Source organism: Bos indicus, chromosome 22 (assembly GCF_029378745.1).
Source record: "Bos indicus isolate NIAB-ARS_2022 breed Sahiwal x Tharparkar chromosome 22, NIAB-ARS_B.indTharparkar_mat_pri_1.0, whole genome shotgun sequence".
Classification (NCBI taxonomy): Eukaryota; Metazoa; Chordata; class Mammalia; order Artiodactyla; family Bovidae; genus Bos; species Bos indicus.
In genome coordinates this window covers 51917725-51939913 of record NC_091781.1, presented here as the reverse complement: position 1 = coordinate 51939913, position 22189 = coordinate 51917725, and the positions used below count along the sequence as shown (strand labels likewise).

General features: G+C 36.5%; 1 protein-coding gene across 1 annotated transcript in view; it reads right to left on the bottom strand.

Moving 5' to 3' along the window:
* SMARCC1 (SWI/SNF related BAF chromatin remodeling complex subunit C1) overlaps positions 1–22189 on the bottom strand; it is a 125561-nt gene that overhangs the window by 80986 nt on the left and 22386 nt on the right. The window contains exons 6-10 of the mRNA XM_070776781.1: positions 16726–16795; positions 11742–11811; positions 8371–8446; positions 3480–3605; positions 539–660 (exon numbers count right to left, since the gene is read on the bottom strand). Coding sequence (XP_070632882.1) covers positions 539–660; positions 3480–3605; positions 8371–8446; positions 11742–11811; positions 16726–16795 — 464 coding nt within the window. The remainder of the gene's footprint in view (positions 1–538; positions 661–3479; positions 3606–8370; positions 8447–11741; positions 11812–16725; positions 16796–22189) is intronic.

Here is a 22189-nt window from a genome sequence, read left to right as displayed (position 1 = left end):
ATTCAACTAATTCACTATCACATGAGAAGAATAAATTCTGTAAACTCTCATCTTCTAAAACTAAACTGTAACCTTTAATAAACTGTTTAAAATATATTTTGAGCTAGACAACCATGAAATTATTAAGTATTTACTTAATATACATTTATTATGTACATAATATATACTATGTATTATGGACCATCTGTTATCTACTTCAGGGCAGGAAGACCTATACAAGGTCTTTAAAGTCTCACTTAATCCCCACAAGAACCTACTCAATAGAAACCAAAACCTCCACTCCAGCAAGATTCACTAAATACAAATGTGTCTTACTGAACAAGGCACTACACTGCTATACCATGCAGAACATAACACAGAGGTTCACTCCTCCGTAAGTCACTTGGATCACGTACAGGACCAGGTGGTAAAATCAGGGAAATACAGTACCAAGTCCAAGCTAGACTTCCTACAGCCAAACGTCCCCTGTGAAGGTAAAAATCTGGGAAGTCCTTTAGAGTTTGTTTCAGGGCCTCCTGCATCACAGTGCAGTTCTTACCCTTTCTTCCCACTCTTCTTCCGGGATTCTGTGGGTGTGGGGGGCGGAGGGGAAGGTGAATGTTTCCTCTTTCGAGCATTAGCTGATGCTTTTCTATCTCTTCTCTCTGGACTTCTGACTGGCTAGGAAGAAGGAAATGGAAATAAAGATCAGCCAGCTTTGCTGATGTCTCAGTTTCCACAAATCCTTGTCCAAAACTAAAATTTCACAAAGAAGATGTCAAACCTACTAGCTCAGAGTAAATGAAAGGCACAACATAAAGCATCCTGGACTATTAGCAGCCAGAAGACTTTTTCCCTACCTTCCAGGTGACACACCATCGATAGATACGTAAGAACCATCCCACAGGTATTCAAACTTTGCTAGAGAACAGACATGCTCAAACCCTGTACAACTAAAAACTGTTCCTGTTCAAATTCTGTGTTTCGGGGGGGTGGGGGAGGAGGAGGGAAGAGAAGGGAGGGGAAACATTTACAATAACCACTGGAAAAAACATGGAACACATGCTATTAAATTAATGAATACAAAGACTGGCTGAATAACCATGTGAAAGAGTACCAGAACCTACTCCTAGTTCATCATTAAAAGAAATACAATAGATGATTCAAAAGAAGTAAAATTTAATAAGCCTGCAATTTTTTATTTAAAAGCCAACCCACAGGAGTAAAACTACTCCGGTTTGCAGATGACATGATCTTACATATGGAAAAAGAATCCACAAAAACACTCTCAGAGCTAATAAATGAGCTCAGTAGAGTTGTAACATGGGCCTGCAATGTAGGAGACACTGGGCTGATTCCTGGCTCGGAAAGTTCCCCTGGAGAAGGGATAGGCTACCCACACCAGTATTCTTGGGCTTCCCTGATGGCTCAGACAGTAAAATCCACCTGTAATGCGGGAGACCTAGGTTCGATCCCCGGGTTGGGACGATCCCCTGGAGGAGGGCATGGCAACCTATTCCAGTATTGTTGCCTGGAGAATTCCCATGGATAGAGGAGCCTGGCAGGCTATAGTCCATGGGGTCACAAAGAATCAGACGTGACTGAGAAACTAAGCACAGCACAGAGTTGTAAGATATACTGAAAAATCAATACACAAAAGTCAGTCTGTAGGTGATAATTACTAATTTAAAAGAACAGATCATAATAAATACACCTAAAATGATCCAAAGTATTGTATCTGAGGTTAAAAAAAGAATCAGAGATTAAAACATCAATTAAACATCAGTGTCCTCTGGTATCCTCATACTGCTTACAACTATCCATTTCCTTTCAGAAGCTCTGTAGCATCAAATTCAGAATGTGGATTATCTTACAGGCCAATCAAAGAAGTTTTTGTTTGTGTGTGGCCACAACCAAGTGGCATACAGGATCTTAATTCCCCAACAAGATACTGAACCCATTCCCTCTGCAGTAAAAGCACAGTGTCTTAACCACTGGACCACTGGGAAAATCCCCTGATCAGAGAAGTTTTAAAGAAAATCTAAACCACGTATCTCTGATTGTATAGTCTGAAGTTAAAAGTTTTAAAGGGGGATATTAGTTTTTATATAATCCCCCCTAAAATAAGTGAATAAACAACCTAAATCGGAGCAGGAGTAGATCTGAATATGCCAATTCAATAATGTAGTGTGGAAATCAGAGTATTTCCAGTAACAAAAGACTCGGCTTGAAATACATTAAGGAGAAACAAATACATAAGCATGTAAGTGAGATGGCTGAATGGCATTGCTGACTCAATGGACATGAGTTTGAACAAACTCAGGGAGACAGTGAAAGACAGAGAAGTGTGGTGTGCTGCAGCTCATGGGGCTGCAAAGAATCGGACATGACTTAGCAAATGAACAACAACAACATAAGTGGGGGAAGAGTAAAATTTAAAAAAAATTCAAGTCAAATGCCAAAGAAAATAGGAATTTAAAAGATATGAAAAAGACTCAGCTTTTAAATATTTTTTTCTTAAAAATAAAGAATCTTCAGTGTGTGACAAACAGTTTTAGTAAGAAAGTCTCAGGGCTAAAAATAGGTACGAAAGAACTATACGTTCTAAATTATTTGTTAAATGTATTATGTCTCAAGATTTTTTTTCAGAAAACTAAAATACAAGACAAAAAGCAAAAATGTTAAGTGTCCCCAGCAAAATAGACTTCTGGACTCACAGGCGTCCATCTGAAAATGTCATAACCCAACACGAACACGTCAGCCTTCTTCTCAGTCTCAAGTGTTTCTCTAGTGACACACCCACTTCTAAACTTGTAACTTATAAGGAAACATGGATAAATATCTAAGTGGCTTAAGGATTAAGTGTTAACTGTCAAGTTTGCCCACCTCAAAAGAGAACTGAACTGTAACTTTTGAGACCTTTAAGGCCTACATTTTATTGTGTGTGCTAATTCACTTCAGTCATCTCCAACTCTGTGCGATCCTAGACTGTAGCCCACCAGGCTCCTCTGTTCATGCGGTTCTCCAGGCAAGAATACTGGAGTGGATTGCTACACCCTCCTCCAAGGGATCTTCCCCACCCAGAGACAGAACCTGCGTCTCTTACATCTCCTGCATTAGCAGGCGGTTTCTTTACCACTAGCGCTACCTGGGAAGCCCAACAAAGTTATTAAAAAATATTAAAATTAAATCAGTTTTCCTGTGGAAAATGATATTTACTTTACAAAATTCATACTCAAGATCTAGAAACCAAAATCAGTTGTACTGCCTTACATAGTGCATGACCCACTTTAAACCTTAATGACTCTCTGAGACTGTCACGATCCTTTTTGGGAGACACCAGCTCCTGAGATGGTCATTATGGTCATTTAGTAACTTTTTATAGACACTTGATGGCTGATGAGCCTTGCTTTGTACGTTAGTTTATTAATAAGATTTGATAAGATACAGGCCAAGGAAGAAAACACCAAGAGAAAAAAAAATGGTGCCGAACCAAATACCTCTTCATTCTTTGTTGAAATTCGCTGACGAAAACTCACGGGCTTCCTGTTCTCATCCACCTCATAATCCTCCTCATTCATCCATTCATTGAAAACATCAGTGTCCAAAATCCATTTTGCATGAACCTAAAATCACACCAAAGCATTAAGAGCTACATAAATAATAAAATGCTAGAGTTTTAAAGTACTCAAAATGAAACAAGCTGATTTATTATACTTAAAGCTTCAATTCATATAGTTTAAAAATATGACTATTAATGACATATGAGTAGCAACTTAACCATATCTAATTTTTATTCCATGTCTTTGATTGAGCAAATAGTAAAAAAGCATCACAAGTTTTGTGTGCACTGAGGTTTTGATAATCAAGACCCTTAAAGTTTATAATCATGTCCTCTTTTATTTCGTTTTATTAGGATATAACTGAAAAATAAAAGTGAAGGCATTTAAGGTATACACTGTGATTTGACATGTGTACCCTTTGTGACGGATTCCCTGCCCCAGTGAATCCATCCCTGCACATATTTATCTCGTGTGTGTGTTAGTATGAACATATGAGAGCATTTAAGCCTACTCAGCAAATTTCAAGTCTAAAATACACTGCTTTCAACTTTTTTCATATTTGACATTAGCTCCTCAGACCTAATTCATCTTACAGCGAAAACTAGTCTTCCTATTTCTCTTATTTCCCAATCCTTGGAATCCACTTTTCCACTGTTTCTAGGAGTAAATTTTTTTTTGTATTCTACATATAAGTGATACCATATGGTATTCGTATTTCACTATGTGGTTGATTTCACTAATCGCTGCATCTTTATCTTCACAAAAATCAGTGACAAAAACATTCAAAAACAGAAGGCCCAAGAAAATCATTTCCTTATGCATAAAGGATGTATCTATATTTATACATTCAATAACATTCTAAGTAATTACAAAAGATAAATTTTAGATAAATTTCAAATGTTACAGCATTTGAAAACTTAATAGTTTTTCAAAGTACTGAAAAGAATACATATATTTTAAAAGCAGAGAGGAAGATTCACATTGTACATTCTTTGCTATCCATCAGACCTTGGTAGAATTCTCTTAAGAAAGTATGTTAGGACAGTATGAGTCATTCTGCTGAACACCTTACAAACAATATGATCTCATTTAATCCCTCTAAAGCAATGCAGGTTAGCCTCTCCAGTCTTCTAATGAGCAAAAGGGGCAGAGTGTCAGTAAGCTGCCCAATTACCTACCCTACTAGAGAGAAAACTTAGATTTGCACTGAGTTGTGCCTAAGCTCTTAAACTACTATGCTCTATTAATCTTTCTCATAAAAACTCCTTCGCATCAGAATAATATAATAGGTTGTACAATCCTACATAAAACCAGCCCAGTTTCCTTACCTATAAAATGATACTATGGTAAACTGCTATCAAGCCCAGTCCTAAACTTGTGATTTAGTGTATAAGTTCTAAACTTCTATGCAGAGTACGTCATGTGAAATGCTGGGCTGGATGAAGCACAAGCTGGATCAAGGTTGCCAGGAGAAATATCAATAACCTCAGATATGCAGATGACACCACCCTTATGGCAGAAAGTGAAGAGGAACTAAAGAGCCTCTTGATGAAAGTAAAAGAGGAGACTGAAAAAGTTGGCTTAAAACTCAATATTCTACATAAGACACTTCACTTTCTTTTTCCAGTTTTCAATGAGAGAATGGTTTGGATATAACCTCTTCAGTTACATTTAAGGGTGGTTTTTGTTGTTGTTTTTAAAAATCATCTTCCCTGAAGATAATGGAACAATACAAATACAGAGGGAATTGACACGCTTTACTGCAGGGTCAGATAGTGAACATTTTAGGCTTGCAAGCCATATGTTCTCCAGGTCTATTCAACTCTGCTGCTACAGTGTGAAATCAGCCACAGAATATATATAAATGAAGGGGTTTGGTGATCTATTAAAATTTTATATGCAAAAACAGGTGGCTTTAATTTATGTAAGAGGATACAATTTGCCAATCTTTGTCAAAGGGAAACATAGTTTTATCCAATTGACACTCCATATATCAGACTTAGTAGAGGAAAAAATTTCAAAATGTATAATTACTATAGATTATTCTGAGACGATCAGTGAAATCTGAAGAGAATTATACAACTTTACTGATATAAAAGATCTAAATAAATAGGGAGATAAACTGCTTCCACAAATTGAGACACTCAATACTGTAAAGACGTCAGTTCTCTCCAGGTTGTTCTACAGATTAAATGTTAATTCCAAGCAAAACTTCAATGAGTTTAATATGGACCTCAACAAACTGATTCTTAACTTTATACAAAAGTGCAAAGACCCAAGAGACTCCTGAAGAAAAAAGTGGGAGTACTACTCAGAACAAATCAACTAATTAAACTTCATAACTGCAAGAAACAAACCACGACTTGTGTAAAAGCTTACTTTTGACGGAAATGGCATGGGTCATTGGGAGAGAAATCCAGGTTCAATATTTTCCCACCCTGAATGGAGAGGTGATCTAACACCACATCAAGAAAAAATCTTTCCTACATCGTAACATGTTAAAAAATTAATTCCAAGAAGATTAAAGATCTATATACAAAATGCAAAACTAAAGAATAATTTTTCAAGATGATATAGGAAAATATTAAGATGACCTCAGTAGTGAAAAACAAAAAGCTAAGCTTACTAGGAAAATCTATTTTTAATACAAGTAACTGATGATATAACCATGCATGTTCTTATGCAGAATATCTAAATAATATCCACAAAGAAAAAGACGATGCAATGGAAAAAAGCAAGAGGTAGAAACAAGCACTTCATAGAAGAAACACCAGAAGTGAAAGAAAAGGTGACATGAAAAGGTGACAAAGCTAACAGGCAGATGCAGAAAACAAACACATGGTTACCAAGGGAGAAAGGGGGGAGATTGACATAAACACACTACTCTACATAAAACAGATAATAAGAACCTATTGTGTAACACAGGGAACTCTGCTCAATACTCTGTAACGATCTATATGTGACTAGAATCTAAGAAAGACTGGATATATGTATAACTGATATATACTCTGCTATATAGAAGAACACAACCCTGAAAATCAACTATGCTCCAATACAAATTTATTTTTAAAAAATGACCAGGTCAAGCAGCAACAATGAAATACGAACAGTAGACTAAAATACCTAAAGACCCATTCCATATACATCTTTACTTCAAATGATTTGGAAAAAATATTTATATGCAAGTATCAAATAGTAACTCAAAAAGGGAGTAAAATGTTAACAGGCAAATGTGGATAATGGGTATACAGGTATGCCAAGTACTATTCTTTTTCTTGCAACTTTTCTGTAAGTTTGAAATCATTTCCAAATTAAAAGTTTATTTAAAACAAAAAGTAATTTTTGCTAACTCCATGTGGAATCTAAAGCTCAAAGGCTATCTCTCTGAAGGTCACACAATTGGAAATAGGCTGAACCAGGTCTAAAATGTAACACTTAGATCCAATTCAAGTGTTGCTTATCCTATGTAAAAGTCAATAAAAATCACATATAATCACTCATGGAAAAGAGCTACCTGTAAAAATACTAGGATAGGGACATTACAAAAAGAGTTTGGAACATCTTTTGTCCCAGAAAAGTACGAGGTACGCAAAAATGAATCAAACAATGCCAAAAGATCACAGGAGGCAGCTTAAAGGAGTTTCCACTGGCCAAATTCAGATAATTCATCAAAATGAAGTAGTACTGTCAGTGTTCTGTGAGTGCATGCAGAGCACAGACACACATCAAGGGAGAATGGAAGAGTTGTCCCCACTGTGAAATGCCACTGCAAACAGACAGCATCAGTCACAGAAATTATTCATGGATGAGCAAACCTTTAGACAGAAATTCAATTTAAAAAAAGGGTATTTCTGCACTCTCAAAGTTTTTCCCTATAAAATATCTTAAATGCTGATGAGAAAAATGGTAATGTTACAGTGAGAAAACCAGGCAGATAGTATCTTAACAAATGATCCAACCATCAGCCATAATGGGGAAAATGGACAATACGAGGTGTCTGGTATGATGCACTGAGAAGGCTACAGTATTAGGTATGGAATTCTGCAGCCCAAAGTGCACAGCTTGAATGTAATAATGAGGAAACATACAAACTAAAATTCAAGGACCTTTTACAACTATAACAACAACCTATGTATTTCAAAAATGACAATGTCACAGAAGAAAAAAAAAAAAAGAGCTGCAAGTTTCAGATTAAAATAGAATAGAGATGTAACAACTAAATGTAATGTGTGATCCTGAATTGGATCCTGGATCAGGGTAAAAACTTAAATATACAATAAAGCTTACTGTATCAACGGGACAATTCGTGAAAATGGAATATGGGTCCTGTATCAGGTAATAAATTATTTCAATAATTAATAAGAGGGGAATCTGGAAGAAGAATATAAAACAGTGCTTGGCTTTGTACTATTCTTGCAACTTTCAAAATTATTTCCACACTAAAAGCTGAAAACATTATAATAGAAATGAACAGTAAGATGAGTCTATATAAAAGTCAAGCAAGCACTGCTCCTAGCCTTCCTAAATGACATCAACAATGTTCAACTCCACTTCTAACACTCCTTTCTCAATATCTCAAACCACAATCTAACTTGGCTTTGAGGTGTCCTCAAACATCACTGCAGACATCTGATCTAAGACCTGGATAATGAGGTCTTCAAGACCATAGGTATCTCTTAATAGGATGATAAGAAAGAAAAGTCATCACTCTGTATATATTTCTTTAAAACACTGTTGTTAAGAATAGCTAAGAAGAGTTATTAACTTATGAAACAGTAAATTTTGTTTTTACTTTTTAAAAAATTCTGTTTTAAAAAGGATCTCTCACCTTCCATGGTTTTTCTGGAATCGGTGGATCTTCAATTTCTGCATCAACATCATTACTATGGACCCAAGTATCATAGCTATAAAAAAAAAATGAAAAAAGAAATTAGAACCCAAATTCATTCACTTTGATCTAGAGGTAAAAACACATTTTAGAAATACTGTTAGGATCCAGTAATAGCAAATTATCACATTCTTTTGTCTCTAACACTCTAACAAGAAAACTCTCCTGCAGAGGTCTACAGTAATCTTCACGTCGTGAAACCCAAAGGTTAAGCCTCTGTGCACAGAACTTTAACATGTTAACCACTCCTCAAAGGATGTCCCTTACTTGTCCTCTAAGACAGAGCTATTATCTGGCATTCCTTCTGGACACTAGCCTCTCCTCTGTCTCTATGGCTAGTTTCTCCTCTCCTCCCAAATCTCTTTAACACTGAAGCCCCAAGTTTCACTTTTTGGAACAATCCTCTTACCTATTCAATCCCTTGATGATCATCTCATGCAGTTCCACGGCTTCAAACATACACTGATGACTTGAAATCTTGTATCTGCCTATCTTCCCTCTTCTCTGAACTCTGGACTCATAAATTCAATTGCCAATTCCACATCTCTCATTATATGTCAAATAAAGCTTCCAAACTTAATACACTCAGAAGTCAACATATAATGCCATCCCAACCCCAACAACATGACCTAGCAAAAAATCCCAATTCCACTTTTCTTGTTGTTATGGCCAAAATCCTTGGACGATATCCTTGACTTCACTCTCAATTGCATCCTATAATCAAATTATCAACAACTTCTACCACTTCCACCTTCAAATTATGTCTGGAATCTATCTAACTTCTGACACTTCCACTCTGGGGCAAAGCCCCTGGGATTCCATTTTTCACAGAACAACCAGAGCAGTTTCTTTTAAAAGCTGTCAGTCCACACCACTCACTGTTTAAAACCTTCCAACTCACACTGAACTCAAGAGTTAAAAGTCAAAATCCTTACACTGGTTTGCCAAGGCTTCATGATCTGGTCCTATGACCTCATCTCCTAGTACTCCCTCTCACTCATGTTATACTCAACCACATGGGCTTTAGTAATGTGCTTTACATACACCAAGCGGGGGTCCCTTCACACCCTTTATATATGCTCCTCACTACCCAGATATACACCTAGCTCACTCCCTCCTATCTTCACATGTCTCTGCTCAATGGTTCTCTTATCAGTGAAATCCAACACACTGATATAAATTACTCCCCTCCCCCGCTACAACCTTGAAATAAGTATAAAATTACCTACCAAGTTACCTACTTTATCAATGCTCCTATATTGGCCAATAAATCATTATAAAACTAAGTCATAACTAAATGAAATATAAATACGGTAACAAGCACTGGCTGGCTTTAGCCACTTCTTAAAAGTTAGTTCAAAAGCATCTGGAACAAGTACAGCTCAACATACCTATAAACAGCACTGTGGTAAGTTTTCTAGGAACATTTAAACATGAACTGGCAGGAAAAAAGTTCCTCTGCCAAATAACTAACTATAACAGGTAAAGATTATGATGGTGATTAAAACTTATATTCTTTAAGTCTTAGTGAGAAAATGCTGCCCAAGAAGTGAGGACACAAACTAAGTTTCTAAAGATAATGAACTAACAAGGTCCCTTGAGAAGATAAGACATGAGCTAGCCATTACAATTTATTTGATTTATAAACAAAAGCCTAGCAAAAAGGCTAACATGTCTTATAAAGTGTTAACTATAAAATTCGTTTCAATCCTGTGCTTTATGGAGCTTGGCATAGATTTGAGTTTCCACCTAAGTGTTTCAAACTCCAATAGTTCCTGTGACAGTTCTTATAATGCTGAAAAGTTTAATAGTGCCGTGAATACCTAAAGCCTTGAGATAAGAAATGTTCTCTAGAAAGAATTTACCTAAATATTATTATTTTTTAAAAAATGTTAGTTCATGTAAAGTGGTCAATTATAGTTCAGAAAAGGTTGACAAGCAAGCTAACTTGATCTTGGTTCTAATTAATTCAACTTGTATAAAAACTGTTCTTTAAATTTTGAAGATACCAAAAAATGTATTTCTTTCTCAAAAAAATATATTTAACAAGTAAAATAAAGTTACTCAAACAGATTAACTTAAACACACCACATAACCAAGACATTATATGTCTCCTGATGAAGAACACACACCTATGCAAGTTTTGTTCCTTTCCTAAACTGAAATAGATTCTGATCAACTCTAGACCCAGAGAATGGAGAAACGTTCAAACACATCACAGTGACGCCATAAAAAATCCCAGTGTGGTAAAATCTGCACGACAAATAACCCAATTTCTTGAGTAATACACTGTAAGGAGGGGTGAAGACACAGGGAGAACCCACAGGGAGAACTGAAAAATACTTAGGAAATAAAACGACATAAGATGTGTTTAAATTCTAATTCTAACAAACATCAATCTTATCAATTAATCAAATGTATCATGTGTCAATGATTTGATATCTGACATTAAGGAATTCCCTGAAATTTTTTAGGTTTGAAACTGGCTTTATGCTTATTTCTTAAAAAATAAAACAAAAAACTTATCTTTCAGAAATGCATACTGAAATATTTATAACTGAAATACTGAAATGATGTCTTGGATTTGCTAACAAAAATGTGGTAGCAAAGGCTAAAAATGGATGTGGATACAGATGAAAGAAGACTGGTCTAACATGAAAAACCCACAACGGAGAGTCTGTTCATTTGACAAAAGTGAAATGAACATGTGAACAGCTCTACCACAGGTTTAAGATAAAGGACGTGAAAGGTTATCCTTTTCCTACATTCCCTCTGTGCAGCCATAACATTAATAATAAGAGCCACTATTTTCAATGACATTAGTTCTTGTTTATACCATTAATTCACATTTAGATACTGAAACACAGTATGAGTTATGGTACATGCTTCATTTTATACATAATTTCATCCTTAATAAAGAATCCATAAACTGAAAAATAAAATGACCTATTTTTTAATAAAATGGCCTATTTTTTAAAAATAAATAAAACTAACAAGTCATTAAAACATCCAGAAGAAATATTCATTTCCTAAAGGAAACAAATCCAAATTAGCAGTTGGTATTAGACTGATTACTTAAAGACTGTCTTGACAAACACAGCAAACTTATCAGTTTAAGATAAATAAAGCCTGTGAACTCCACTGAACTCAGTAACTTAATAAATATGAAAGTCAGTAAGAGAATACTCAAAAGAACTGAGTTCACTGACTAAAACAAATCAACAAAATTGTTACTACTCAGAAAGCAAAACTATATATAAATAACTGATGAAACTGTTTATATACCAGGTCTAAGGACATTTCAACATTACCTGTCAGGGTAAAACCCCCAGTGTACTAACACCTGCTTGTCTTTTCTCATCACAGGTCTCAACCACTCTTCTGAAAGGGAAAAAGAGAAAAAACTTTAGTCAATCTGACAGAAGAGATGAATCAACTATTTCTTGGACTTAATTTCTACCTAGAGTTTTTGGTTTGCTAGAAGCTCCTCCAAAAATTCCTTATTAAGGGGAGGTTTTTCACTGGTTATTCAGACTTACTAGATTCTAGGTCTATTATCCATCACTCTTGATAAAACCAACTGTCTACTTCAGTAAAATACTCCCCCCTCCCACCCACCTGCCTATTTGTCGCCAGATCCACCCAAATCAAGACCACTATGTTCTTTACAGCTTCCTTTCCCACACAGAACCGCTCCTTCATTTTTCTGGTAAGCTTTGCAATTATGACACATCTTTCAATGTGTAAGCCATGCTTCAGCTCCTTGATGAAAGTTTTACCAATTGCTCTTTTCCCTCCAGATTCACTTTCTCTGGTATCCTACAGCACTTCATAGTGCTATATCAGAAGTTTTAGCAATAATACTTGATTATATGTGAATGACTTCCTGTTATTTTAGCCCACCCAACAAGAGTGTAAACAATATGACATAGTGTAGATACTTTCAAGTTTCCTGAACAAAAAGAGATGCACATGTATATAATCAGATGATTCTTGTTGATTTAATCATAGCTGAATCATATCTGCATTTCAGTACTTGTTATGATTCCTTTGGTAGCTTAGAAAATTCTGGTAGCTTAAAAAACCCATTTCCAGTACTAAAAGGGAACTAATGAGGTGATAACCCCTTGAATCTTGCAAAAAAGCAGAACAGAAAAACCAAGTGAAATCAGCTAAGTAAAACTGGCTTCTCATTGCCAACATCAACAGGGAATAGCCCCAGCTTCACTGACTAATGCCATGAAGTCCACAAACCTATAGGACAGGTTTCTGTCTCAACGAACTCAGTGTTGATGGGAAACCAGCATACTCTGAAAGCCTGGGCACCCACAAATCAAGAGTTCACTCAATGGCTTGTTGCAGCAACAGCAAACTTGTGGTACGGCAGTCAGACACTAGAGAGAGCAAGAGATTATAATTTCCTGAAAGAGAAACTAGCAAAGCTCTCTGAGAAATCATATATTCAAGCCCAGAAACTGTCTGATGGATGCCAGGTCTCAAGCTGGGCTTATCTGTGCAAGTCTTTGCCTGTATCAAGCCACGCCATAAAGACTGAGAGATGCAGCTCTTTATCCAAATGCACAAAACACAGCAGGGAAAAAAAAAAAAATACAGGAAGTGAAAGGGAAAAAGGGCCAATCAAAGGAATAAAATGAATCAATCGTAAAGAAACAAACATCTATGGATTACCTGACAAATTCAAAATTATCATTTTAAAGAAGCTCAAAGTACTACAAGAGAACACACTTAAAACAACTAAACAAAACTAGGAAAACAATGTATGAACAAAATAAGAATTATCAACAAAGAGATTCAAACCATAAAAAAAGAACCAAACAAATTCTGGAGTTTAAGATTACAAGAACGAAACTGAAAAATTCTCTAGAGGGGTTCAACATCAGACTTGGCCAATCAGAAGAAAGAAAGCAAACTCAAAAACTGGTGGTTTGAGGATACATGTATATGTATAATGGAATCCCTTTGCTGTACACTTGAAACTAACACAATATTGCTAATCAACTATACTCCAATATAAAATTCCAAAAGTTTTTAAAAACTAGTCATTTAAAATTATCAAGTCAGAGAACAAAAAAAATTAAGAACAGATAAGAAAACCTAAGGGGCTTTTCTGTCTATCTAAATAATTTATTTTGAACAAGATATAGTCTGTTTTCCTCTTCTAAATAGTATCTAAATTTTTTAAAATTCTCTTTTCTTCTCTGAGGAAGTACACATTCTTTCTGCTAAAAGCAGTAATTCAACCCATGTTCTTAAACCAATCCCTTTATCCCTACCAGGTCTTAACTCAACTATGTGCTCTGCCCAGAAATATACTGTAAAGCCACCAATGAAAAACACAACCCAAACCATCCCCAGTTTCTTTTCCCTGTCATACATTCTGGGGCAATGGTGATCTTCCACCAACTCTACAACTTGCTCTCATTTGCAAGTTACTGAAATTCCATTCTCAAAGGTTATCAATTATTTCCTGATTGACCAAATGCCTCATATCAGGCTTTACTTTCTGTAGAAAAATTCCACTGCCCACCGCTTATATTTGGAAATGTTTTCCTTATCTTCCCTTGACTGTTAAAGATATGGACCATCCTGGTTTGCCATTTGACTTATCTCCTGTGCTCTCCTGATATGTGGATTTACCCCAGACAGTGGTTACACATCCCCTCATCCAGCAATTTGAGACCTTCCCAATGGTTCCTGTTCTCTAACCAGTTTCCTTTTATCAGGTATCCCAGGAATCGGCTCCCAGGAAAATTCTCCATCTTTCTTCACCAAACCATCAAAATTTGTTTACCCTCTGCTTCACTCACCAAATAAAAACAAAACTCTTTAAATCAGACTCATGTTCTCTGACCTACTCACTCTTATTCCCACTATCCTGATACACAAAGTTCACCACTTGATTTTCCTCAAATTTCATAATTTACTACCTTTATGGTTTTATTTTGTGCCCCCTTTAGCATACCATATTCAAAATATTACTAATATCTTAAATATCACCTTTTATTTTAAACTTAACTAATCTATATAAAAGGCATACTGCATTTGAAAGAGTTTTACAACATGGTTGTAATGTGCTGAGGCTGGTACTGTTATCATCCGCAGTTACCTAAAACGGTGTATGTAATAAGCCCAACACAGAGCTTTGCTGAGAGTCAACATTTACTTGTCAGCTTCTCTAAGGTAAATCCTATATGTGAAGAAGCATATCTTACATTAAAAAATAGCTTCCAATATATTAAAATCAAAATGCTATCTCCTAACAATTACCATAACTACTGACAGCAACATACCAACCAACCATCAGTATGTAGTAATCCAGGTTGTGTTAAACAAAGGAGAAAAACAAAACCAGCATGAATAAGAAATCTAGATATAACAATTACAGTTCAAGTCTTTTGTAAAAGGTAATTTTTTTCAAAAAGTTCATAACCTAAAAGTTCCATACCAGCCTTATTGGAGGAGAGTTAGCCAACAACAGAATGCTATATACACAGCTAATTCACCACCTCCATCTAGTGGAAACCAACTGCTATTACCTAAAAGGATAAAAATCTGAGAAACCACCAATTAAACAGGGAAGGCAGAGTGAGGTTTCACATTTTATAAAAGTATCATAATCACAGAGCTAAAATTGTGACTGTTACAAATCAAATCAAGATTTCTGCATCAAAACGGATAATGAAAAGACCTGAATGTCATAGCTAAACTATAAAACTCTTAGAAGAAAGACAAGTGTAAAACTTCATGACTCTGGATTTAGGAAGTGGTTTCCTACATTTGACACCAAAAGCACGAGCAAGCAACCAACCAATCTAACCTCTTACAACTACAGTCATCTGTTGGAGCTGTAGTGATGTCCCCCTTCCATTCTTGACATTATTCTTTCTCTTTCTGTTGCTGATGTCACACGATTTTGTCTTATTAGTTTTTTCTAAGAACCGTTTCTGACACCGTTCATCATCTTGCTATTATTACTTTCTAGTTCATTAAGTTTTGCCCTTGTCTTTATTATTATTTCCTTCTTCCTGTAGGTTCAACTTGCTGTTGTTTCTCTAAATTCTTCAGATAAATTTCTTGTGAACCACTGAATTTTCAGTCTTTCTTTTTTCCTAATACGTGCATTTAAAGATAAAGTTTTCCCTCTGAGCATAGCTTCGGCTGCATCCTACAAAATTTAATGTTCTCACACTTTATTATTCACTTCATAATTATTCAGCTCCAAAGTTTTCCCATTTCCATTATAGTTTCTTCTTTGACCCATGGATTATATGGTAATATGTTTCTTAACTTTCAAGCATACAAGGATTATCTGGTAATCTTTTTGTTATTGACTTCTAGCATAACTGCACTGGTCAGGAAAAAACGCTCAACATGGGGTAATTAGTCATTCAAATCTGATATAATTTGGCTTTTCATATAAGATGTCCTAAAGGGATATGATGTGCTTTACCAGAGACTTGATCCCTATAAGAGATCTCTCAATCTAAATTAGTTAACCTGGTTGACTAACTCACAGCTTGTATCCCAACTTTCCAACCTTTAAAAGAATGGTTAGCACAAATCTTTGTAAAAGGTACAAAATCATTTTTCATAAGTCTAATGAACTCTGGCCAATGACAAAATTAACTTTCATGACAGCCGAGTTAAAGATCAAAATCTGAATCACTATAAATTCACCAAACTAAAATATTGCTGAGGGGCCCTATTTAGACAGTAAGCCAATCTTCCCAAGAGATATTCCTTTATCTTGCAATTTCTCTTAATTTTCAGAACACAAGAGGTACAGCAAACATTAACAAAGTTAATATATAAGGCTGGCCTAGACTTAACAACCAGATAATGATTACCAACAAAGAAATAAGTCTAATGATTAGAAAAATGGGTATCACAGAGTTAGCTTGCTAATCATAACTCAGCAAAAATTAAAAACCCCTACAAACTTATCAATGAAATTTAATACTTAAAAGTATCTTATCTTTATTTTCTTTTATTTTTTTAAATATTTATTTATTAATTTATATCACTGCATCCAGTCTTATTCAAGGCAGGCATGACTTGGTAGTTGCCAGTAGCATGTGGGATCTTAGTTCCCCAGCCAGGGACTGAACCTGCATAGCCCCCATTGCATGGCAGGTTCTTAACCACTGGACCACCAGGAAGTCCCCAGAAGTCTCTTATCTTTAAAAAGCTGGTCATATTGTTTAAACCACTTGACATAACTTAAAAATCTAGTGAAGTATCAGTTTATTAGTTCATAACCAAAAACTAACTTACCATCCTCTTGTGAGGAAGGATATGGATAAACGTGGTGGGAAGCTTTTGACTTCTCATCAGTAAATGTTCCCTGGAAAGCAAATGAACAAGTAATGTAAAAATAAAACATACGACAAACAAATTATGAGATGCCAGATGCAAACTGCCTGGGAATTACAGGGGCATTATTCTACACCTTAAATTTTAACAGCACTATTTTAAGACTATAACATTTTTATTATTTTTATTCAAGGCAAGGGATAATGATTAACAAGAAGAAACAAAAACAAATTATCTATATACAGTTTATATTTTGTATAGGAAAATAATGCTCATGTATTAGCTAACTCTTGGCTTATTCTCTTCAGAACTCTCTCTCTCTGGGTAACTTTATCAGTAATTTGAATACCTTCAACTAATTTTGCAAGCTATTCCAAAGTCATCACAAATTATCAATGTTACCTGAAGTGAATCAATCCAAGTTTAAGGCCACGAGTCATAAGCTAGGGCCACATACATACAAGATGGACATTTGACTTCACTCCAGTATATATGTATGCTACTGCTGTCTTAAGTCAATGACAGAATGCTGAAGTCAAGTTCTGGCTAAGCCACAGCTAGAATACTATATACAGTCTAGAACATGACGTGGAAGTCATCTATTTTTATTTTATTATTATTATTTGGGGGGGGGGGGGAACATACGGGATGCAGGATCTTAGTTCCCCAACCAGGGATAGAACCCATGCTCCCTGTATTGGGATTACAGAATCTTAACCACTGGACCACCAGGGAAGTCCCATGACTTGAAGTCAGTTACACACAAAAAAAGCTCATTCTTGGGACTTCCCTGGTGGTCCAGTGGCTAAGACTCTGTGCTCCCAGTGCAGGGGGCCTGGTCAGGGAGCTAGATCCCATACACTTCGACTAAAGATCCCACATGGTGGAGAAAAGGGAACCCTCTTACACTGTTGGTGGGAATGCAAACTAGTACAGCCACTATGGAAAACAGTGTGGAGATTCCTTAAAAAACTGGAATTAGAACTGCCTTATGATCCAGCAATCCCACTGCTGGGCATACACACTGAGGAAACCAGAAGGGAAAGAGACACATGTACCCCAATGTTCATCGCAGCACTGTTTAGAATAGCCAGGACATGGAAGCAACCTAGATGTCCATCAGCAGATGAATGGATAAGAAAGCTGTGGTACATATACACAATGGAGTATTACTCAGCCATTAAAAAGAATACATTTGAATCAGTTCTAATGAGGTGGATGAAACTGGAGCCTATTATACAGAGTGAAGTAAGCCAGAAGGAAAAACACCAATACAGTATACTAACGCATATATATGGAATTTAGAAAGATGGTAACGATAACCCTGTATACGAGACAGCAAAAGAGACACTGATGTATACAACAGGCTTATGGACTCTGTGGGAGAGGGAGAGGGTGGGAAGATTTGGGAGAATGGCATTGAAACATGTGAAATGTCATGTATGAAACGAGATGCCAGTCCAGGTTCAATGCACGATGCTGGATGCTTGGGGCTGGTGCACTGGGACGACCCAGAGGGATGGTATGGGGAGGGAGGAGGGAGGAGGGTTCAGGATGGGGAACACATGAGAAATAAAGGAATAAAAATTTAAAAACATAAAAAAAAAAAAAAAGAGGTACAAACTACTACATATAAAATAAACAAGCTACAAGGACATACAGTAAAAAAAAATAAAAATAAAAAAAAATAAAGATCCCACATGCTGCAACCAAGATCCAACTTGGCCAAATAAATAAATGCTTTTTAAAAAATGCTCATTATAGAAACCATAAAAATAACAAGAAGTTTTAAAATCAGGTATAAGTAGCACATTAACATATTATCTAATTTTGTCTTTGACAATGAGTATTTACTAAATATTACAATCAGAAAACACTATAATGCAATTTTCAATGGAAAGAAAACTTTATAAACTTCTCAGATTTAGGGCTATCTAAAAACGACTCTTGTGCTTGTGCATGCACAGTTGTGCCCAACTCTTTGCAACCCCGCGGACTGTAGGCCACTGGGCTCCTCTCTCTATGGAACTTTCTGGACAAGAATACTGGAGTGGGTTGCCATTTCCTACCCCAGGGGATCTTCCTGGCCCACGGATCAAACCTGTGTCTCCTGCATTGGCAGGCAGATTCTTTACCACTGACCCATGTAAAGATGAAATAGCTACCAAAGAAGGCAAAGAATTCACAATCACCAGAAGTATTAGAGCACACTTCTAACAGCCAGAGGAAAGGTTAAAAAGGGAATGTCAACATCTAATGTGTGAGGCAGCAGTCAGAAGAGCACACTATTGAGGACTCTGGCCTCCAGAGTCCATCAGAGAGGCCTGGGTTTGTACCCTAGCTCTACCATGTACTACTTAACATGACATGGGACAAGTCATGTGCTTGTCATGTTTTTGTGCTTCAGTGTCTTCTGTGAAATAAAGTGGTAACAATAAAATGTGTTTTACAATAATTTTGTTAGGACTAGGTTAATAGACACAATGAGCTAACAACAGTGAGAGGCACACTGTAAGTGATCAATCAATAGAGTTATTAGTGCATTTTGAATGCTTGAGCAAAGGCCTGATCATCTGATCTTATTATTACTTTCATAGAATGTTAGGGAAGGGATCTTGAAACCAGGAAGCTCTTTTTATCTTTCTGGAGGTTATCCTTAGAAAACAATCACTGAGTCAGATTTCCTAAGAACTATGACACCTAAATGTTCAGTATTAAATTGCAGGAAAATATATAAACTTTTCCCAGGATGATTTCAGAGCAATAAGAGTATATAATTTTAGCTTGAAAGCAGAAACCCACTGGTTAACTTGTTCCATTTATGCCCTCTAACATTCCACCTGTAATTAAGCTACATTTGACGGTCACTCCAATAAAGAATCTAAAAGAAAAAAGGTTAAGTGACTTGTTCAAAGTCATAATAATAGTTAAAAACAAAAACAATTCCACTTCAGACTGCTTGATTTAAAGCCACAATCCTATCACTCTTCTCTTTTGTACAGATGTTATAGGTAAGAAAAAGACTATACTAAATTTCCAATTTTTAGAAGTACAATATCAGAGGGGTTTCCCTGGCGGTCCACTGGTTAAGAGTCTGTGCTTCCACTGCAGGGGGCACAGGTTTGACAACTTGGTTGGGGAACTAAGATCCTGCATGCTGCACAGTGCAGCCAAAAAATTAAAAAAGAAAATATAGGTGGTCATTTTCAGCTCTGTAGTGATCTAAATGGTAAGGAAATCTAAAAAACAGGGGATACATGTATATGTGGGCTTCCCTAGTGGCTCAGCAGTAAAGAATCCACCTGCCAATGCAGTAGACACAGGTTCAATCTCTGGGTTGGGAAGATCCCCTGGAGGAGGAAATGACAAACCCACTCTAGTATTCTTGCCTGGGATATGCCATGGACAGGGGAGTGTAGTGGGTTACAGTCCATGGAGTCACAGAGTCAGACACAACTTAGCAAGTAAACAACAATATCATGTATATGTAAATCTAATTCACTCTGCTATATAGCAGAAACTAACACAACATTTCAAGCTGGTTTTAGAAAAGGCAGAGGAACCAGAGATCAAATTGCCAACATCCGCTGGATCATGGAAAAAGCATGAGAGTTCCAGAAAAATATCTATTTCTGCTTTATTGACTATGCCAAAGCCTTTGACTGTGTGGATCACAATAAACTGTGGGAAATTCTGAAAGAGATGGGAATACCAGACCACCTGACCTGCCTCTTGAGAAATCTGTATGCAGGTCAGGAAGCAACAGTTAGAACTGGACATGGAACAACAGACTGGTTCCAGATAGGAAAAGGAGTACGGCAAGGCTGTATATTGTCACCCTGCTTATTTAACTTACATGCAGAGTACATCATGAGAAACGCTGGACTGGAAGAAACACAAGCTGGAATCAAGATTGCCGGGAGAAATATCAATAACCTCAGATATGCAGATGACATCACCCTTATGGCAGAAAGTGAAGAGGAACTAAAAAGCCTCTTGATGAAAGTGAAAGAGGAGAGTGAAAAAGCTGGCTTAAAGCTCAACATTCAGAAAACTTCTGAAGATCATGGCAGCCGGTCCCATCACTTCATGGGAAATAGATGGGGAAACAGTGGAAAGTGTCAGAGTTTACTTTTGGGGGCTCAAAAATCACTGCAAATGGTGACTGCAGCCATGAAATTAAAAGATGCTTACTCCTTGAAGGAAAGTTATGACCAACCTAGATAGCATATTCAAAAGCAGAGACATTACTTTGCCAACAAAGGTCCAGCTAGTCAAGGCTATGGTTTTTCTGGTGGTCATGTATGGATGTGAGTTGGACTGTGAAGAAGGCTGAGCGCCGAAGAATTGATGCTTTTGAACTGTGCCTTGGACTGCAAGGACATCCAACCAGTCCATTCTGAAGGAGATCAGCCCTGGGATTTCTTTGGAAGGAATGATGCTAAAGCTGAAACTCCAGTACTTTGGCCACCTCATGTGAAGAGTTGACTCATTGGAAAAGACTCTGATGCTGGGAGGGATTGGGGGCAGGAGGAGAAGGGGATGACAGAGGATGAGATGGCTGGATGGCATCACTGACTCAATGGACGTGAGTCTGAATGAACTCCAGGAGTTGGTGATGGACAGGGAGGCCTGGCATGCTGCGATTCATGGGGTCACAAAGAGTCGGACACGACTGAACTGAACTGAACTGAACACAACACTGTAAAACAATTATACTCTAATAAAAATTTTTAAAAAAGCAGTATTAGCAATATTTGCTTTGAAAACTTAGAAGATAACTTTAATAAATGCTAAAATATAATTCAACCAGCAATTTCTCTTGCAGCAGGAAAAAAAAAAAAACATCTATTTCATGAGGTTTCTCAACCAACTCTAACATATGGTAAAACTTTGTCATTCAAGTGATGTTGCTTCAAAAAATTATCTTGAGTGTCCTCAGCTAGTTTACCATGACAAAGATTTGCTTACAGTTTAGCCACATATGTAGTCACAGACCTATACATGCATAAATACCCAAGGTCTTCACCACAATAAAGTTAGAGAAAGGAAGTGAAGATGTGAGAAGATAGCACTGGTACATGTAAACCAAGAGAAGGAAGTTGGTAGAGAAAACAGAATCTTCCAGTCATTTTTTCAACACTACAAATATAAATACAATACATATAATGGGAGAGAGGCAGGTTTACTTGAAGTAATCTTCGATCTCTTCCTACCAATAACTGTGTCACTAGCTCTCACTGTTTGACTTTGTAATTACAGGGATGCACAGTACACTGGTCTCTTTAACTCTAAAAAGACATATTTCATTGTAAGACTGTTATGAATCCACACCAATGGCTTTATTAAATGCTACTCCAGGAAACAGCCATGTATCAAATCATCACATTGGATACCTTAAATTTATAATGTTATGTATCAATTA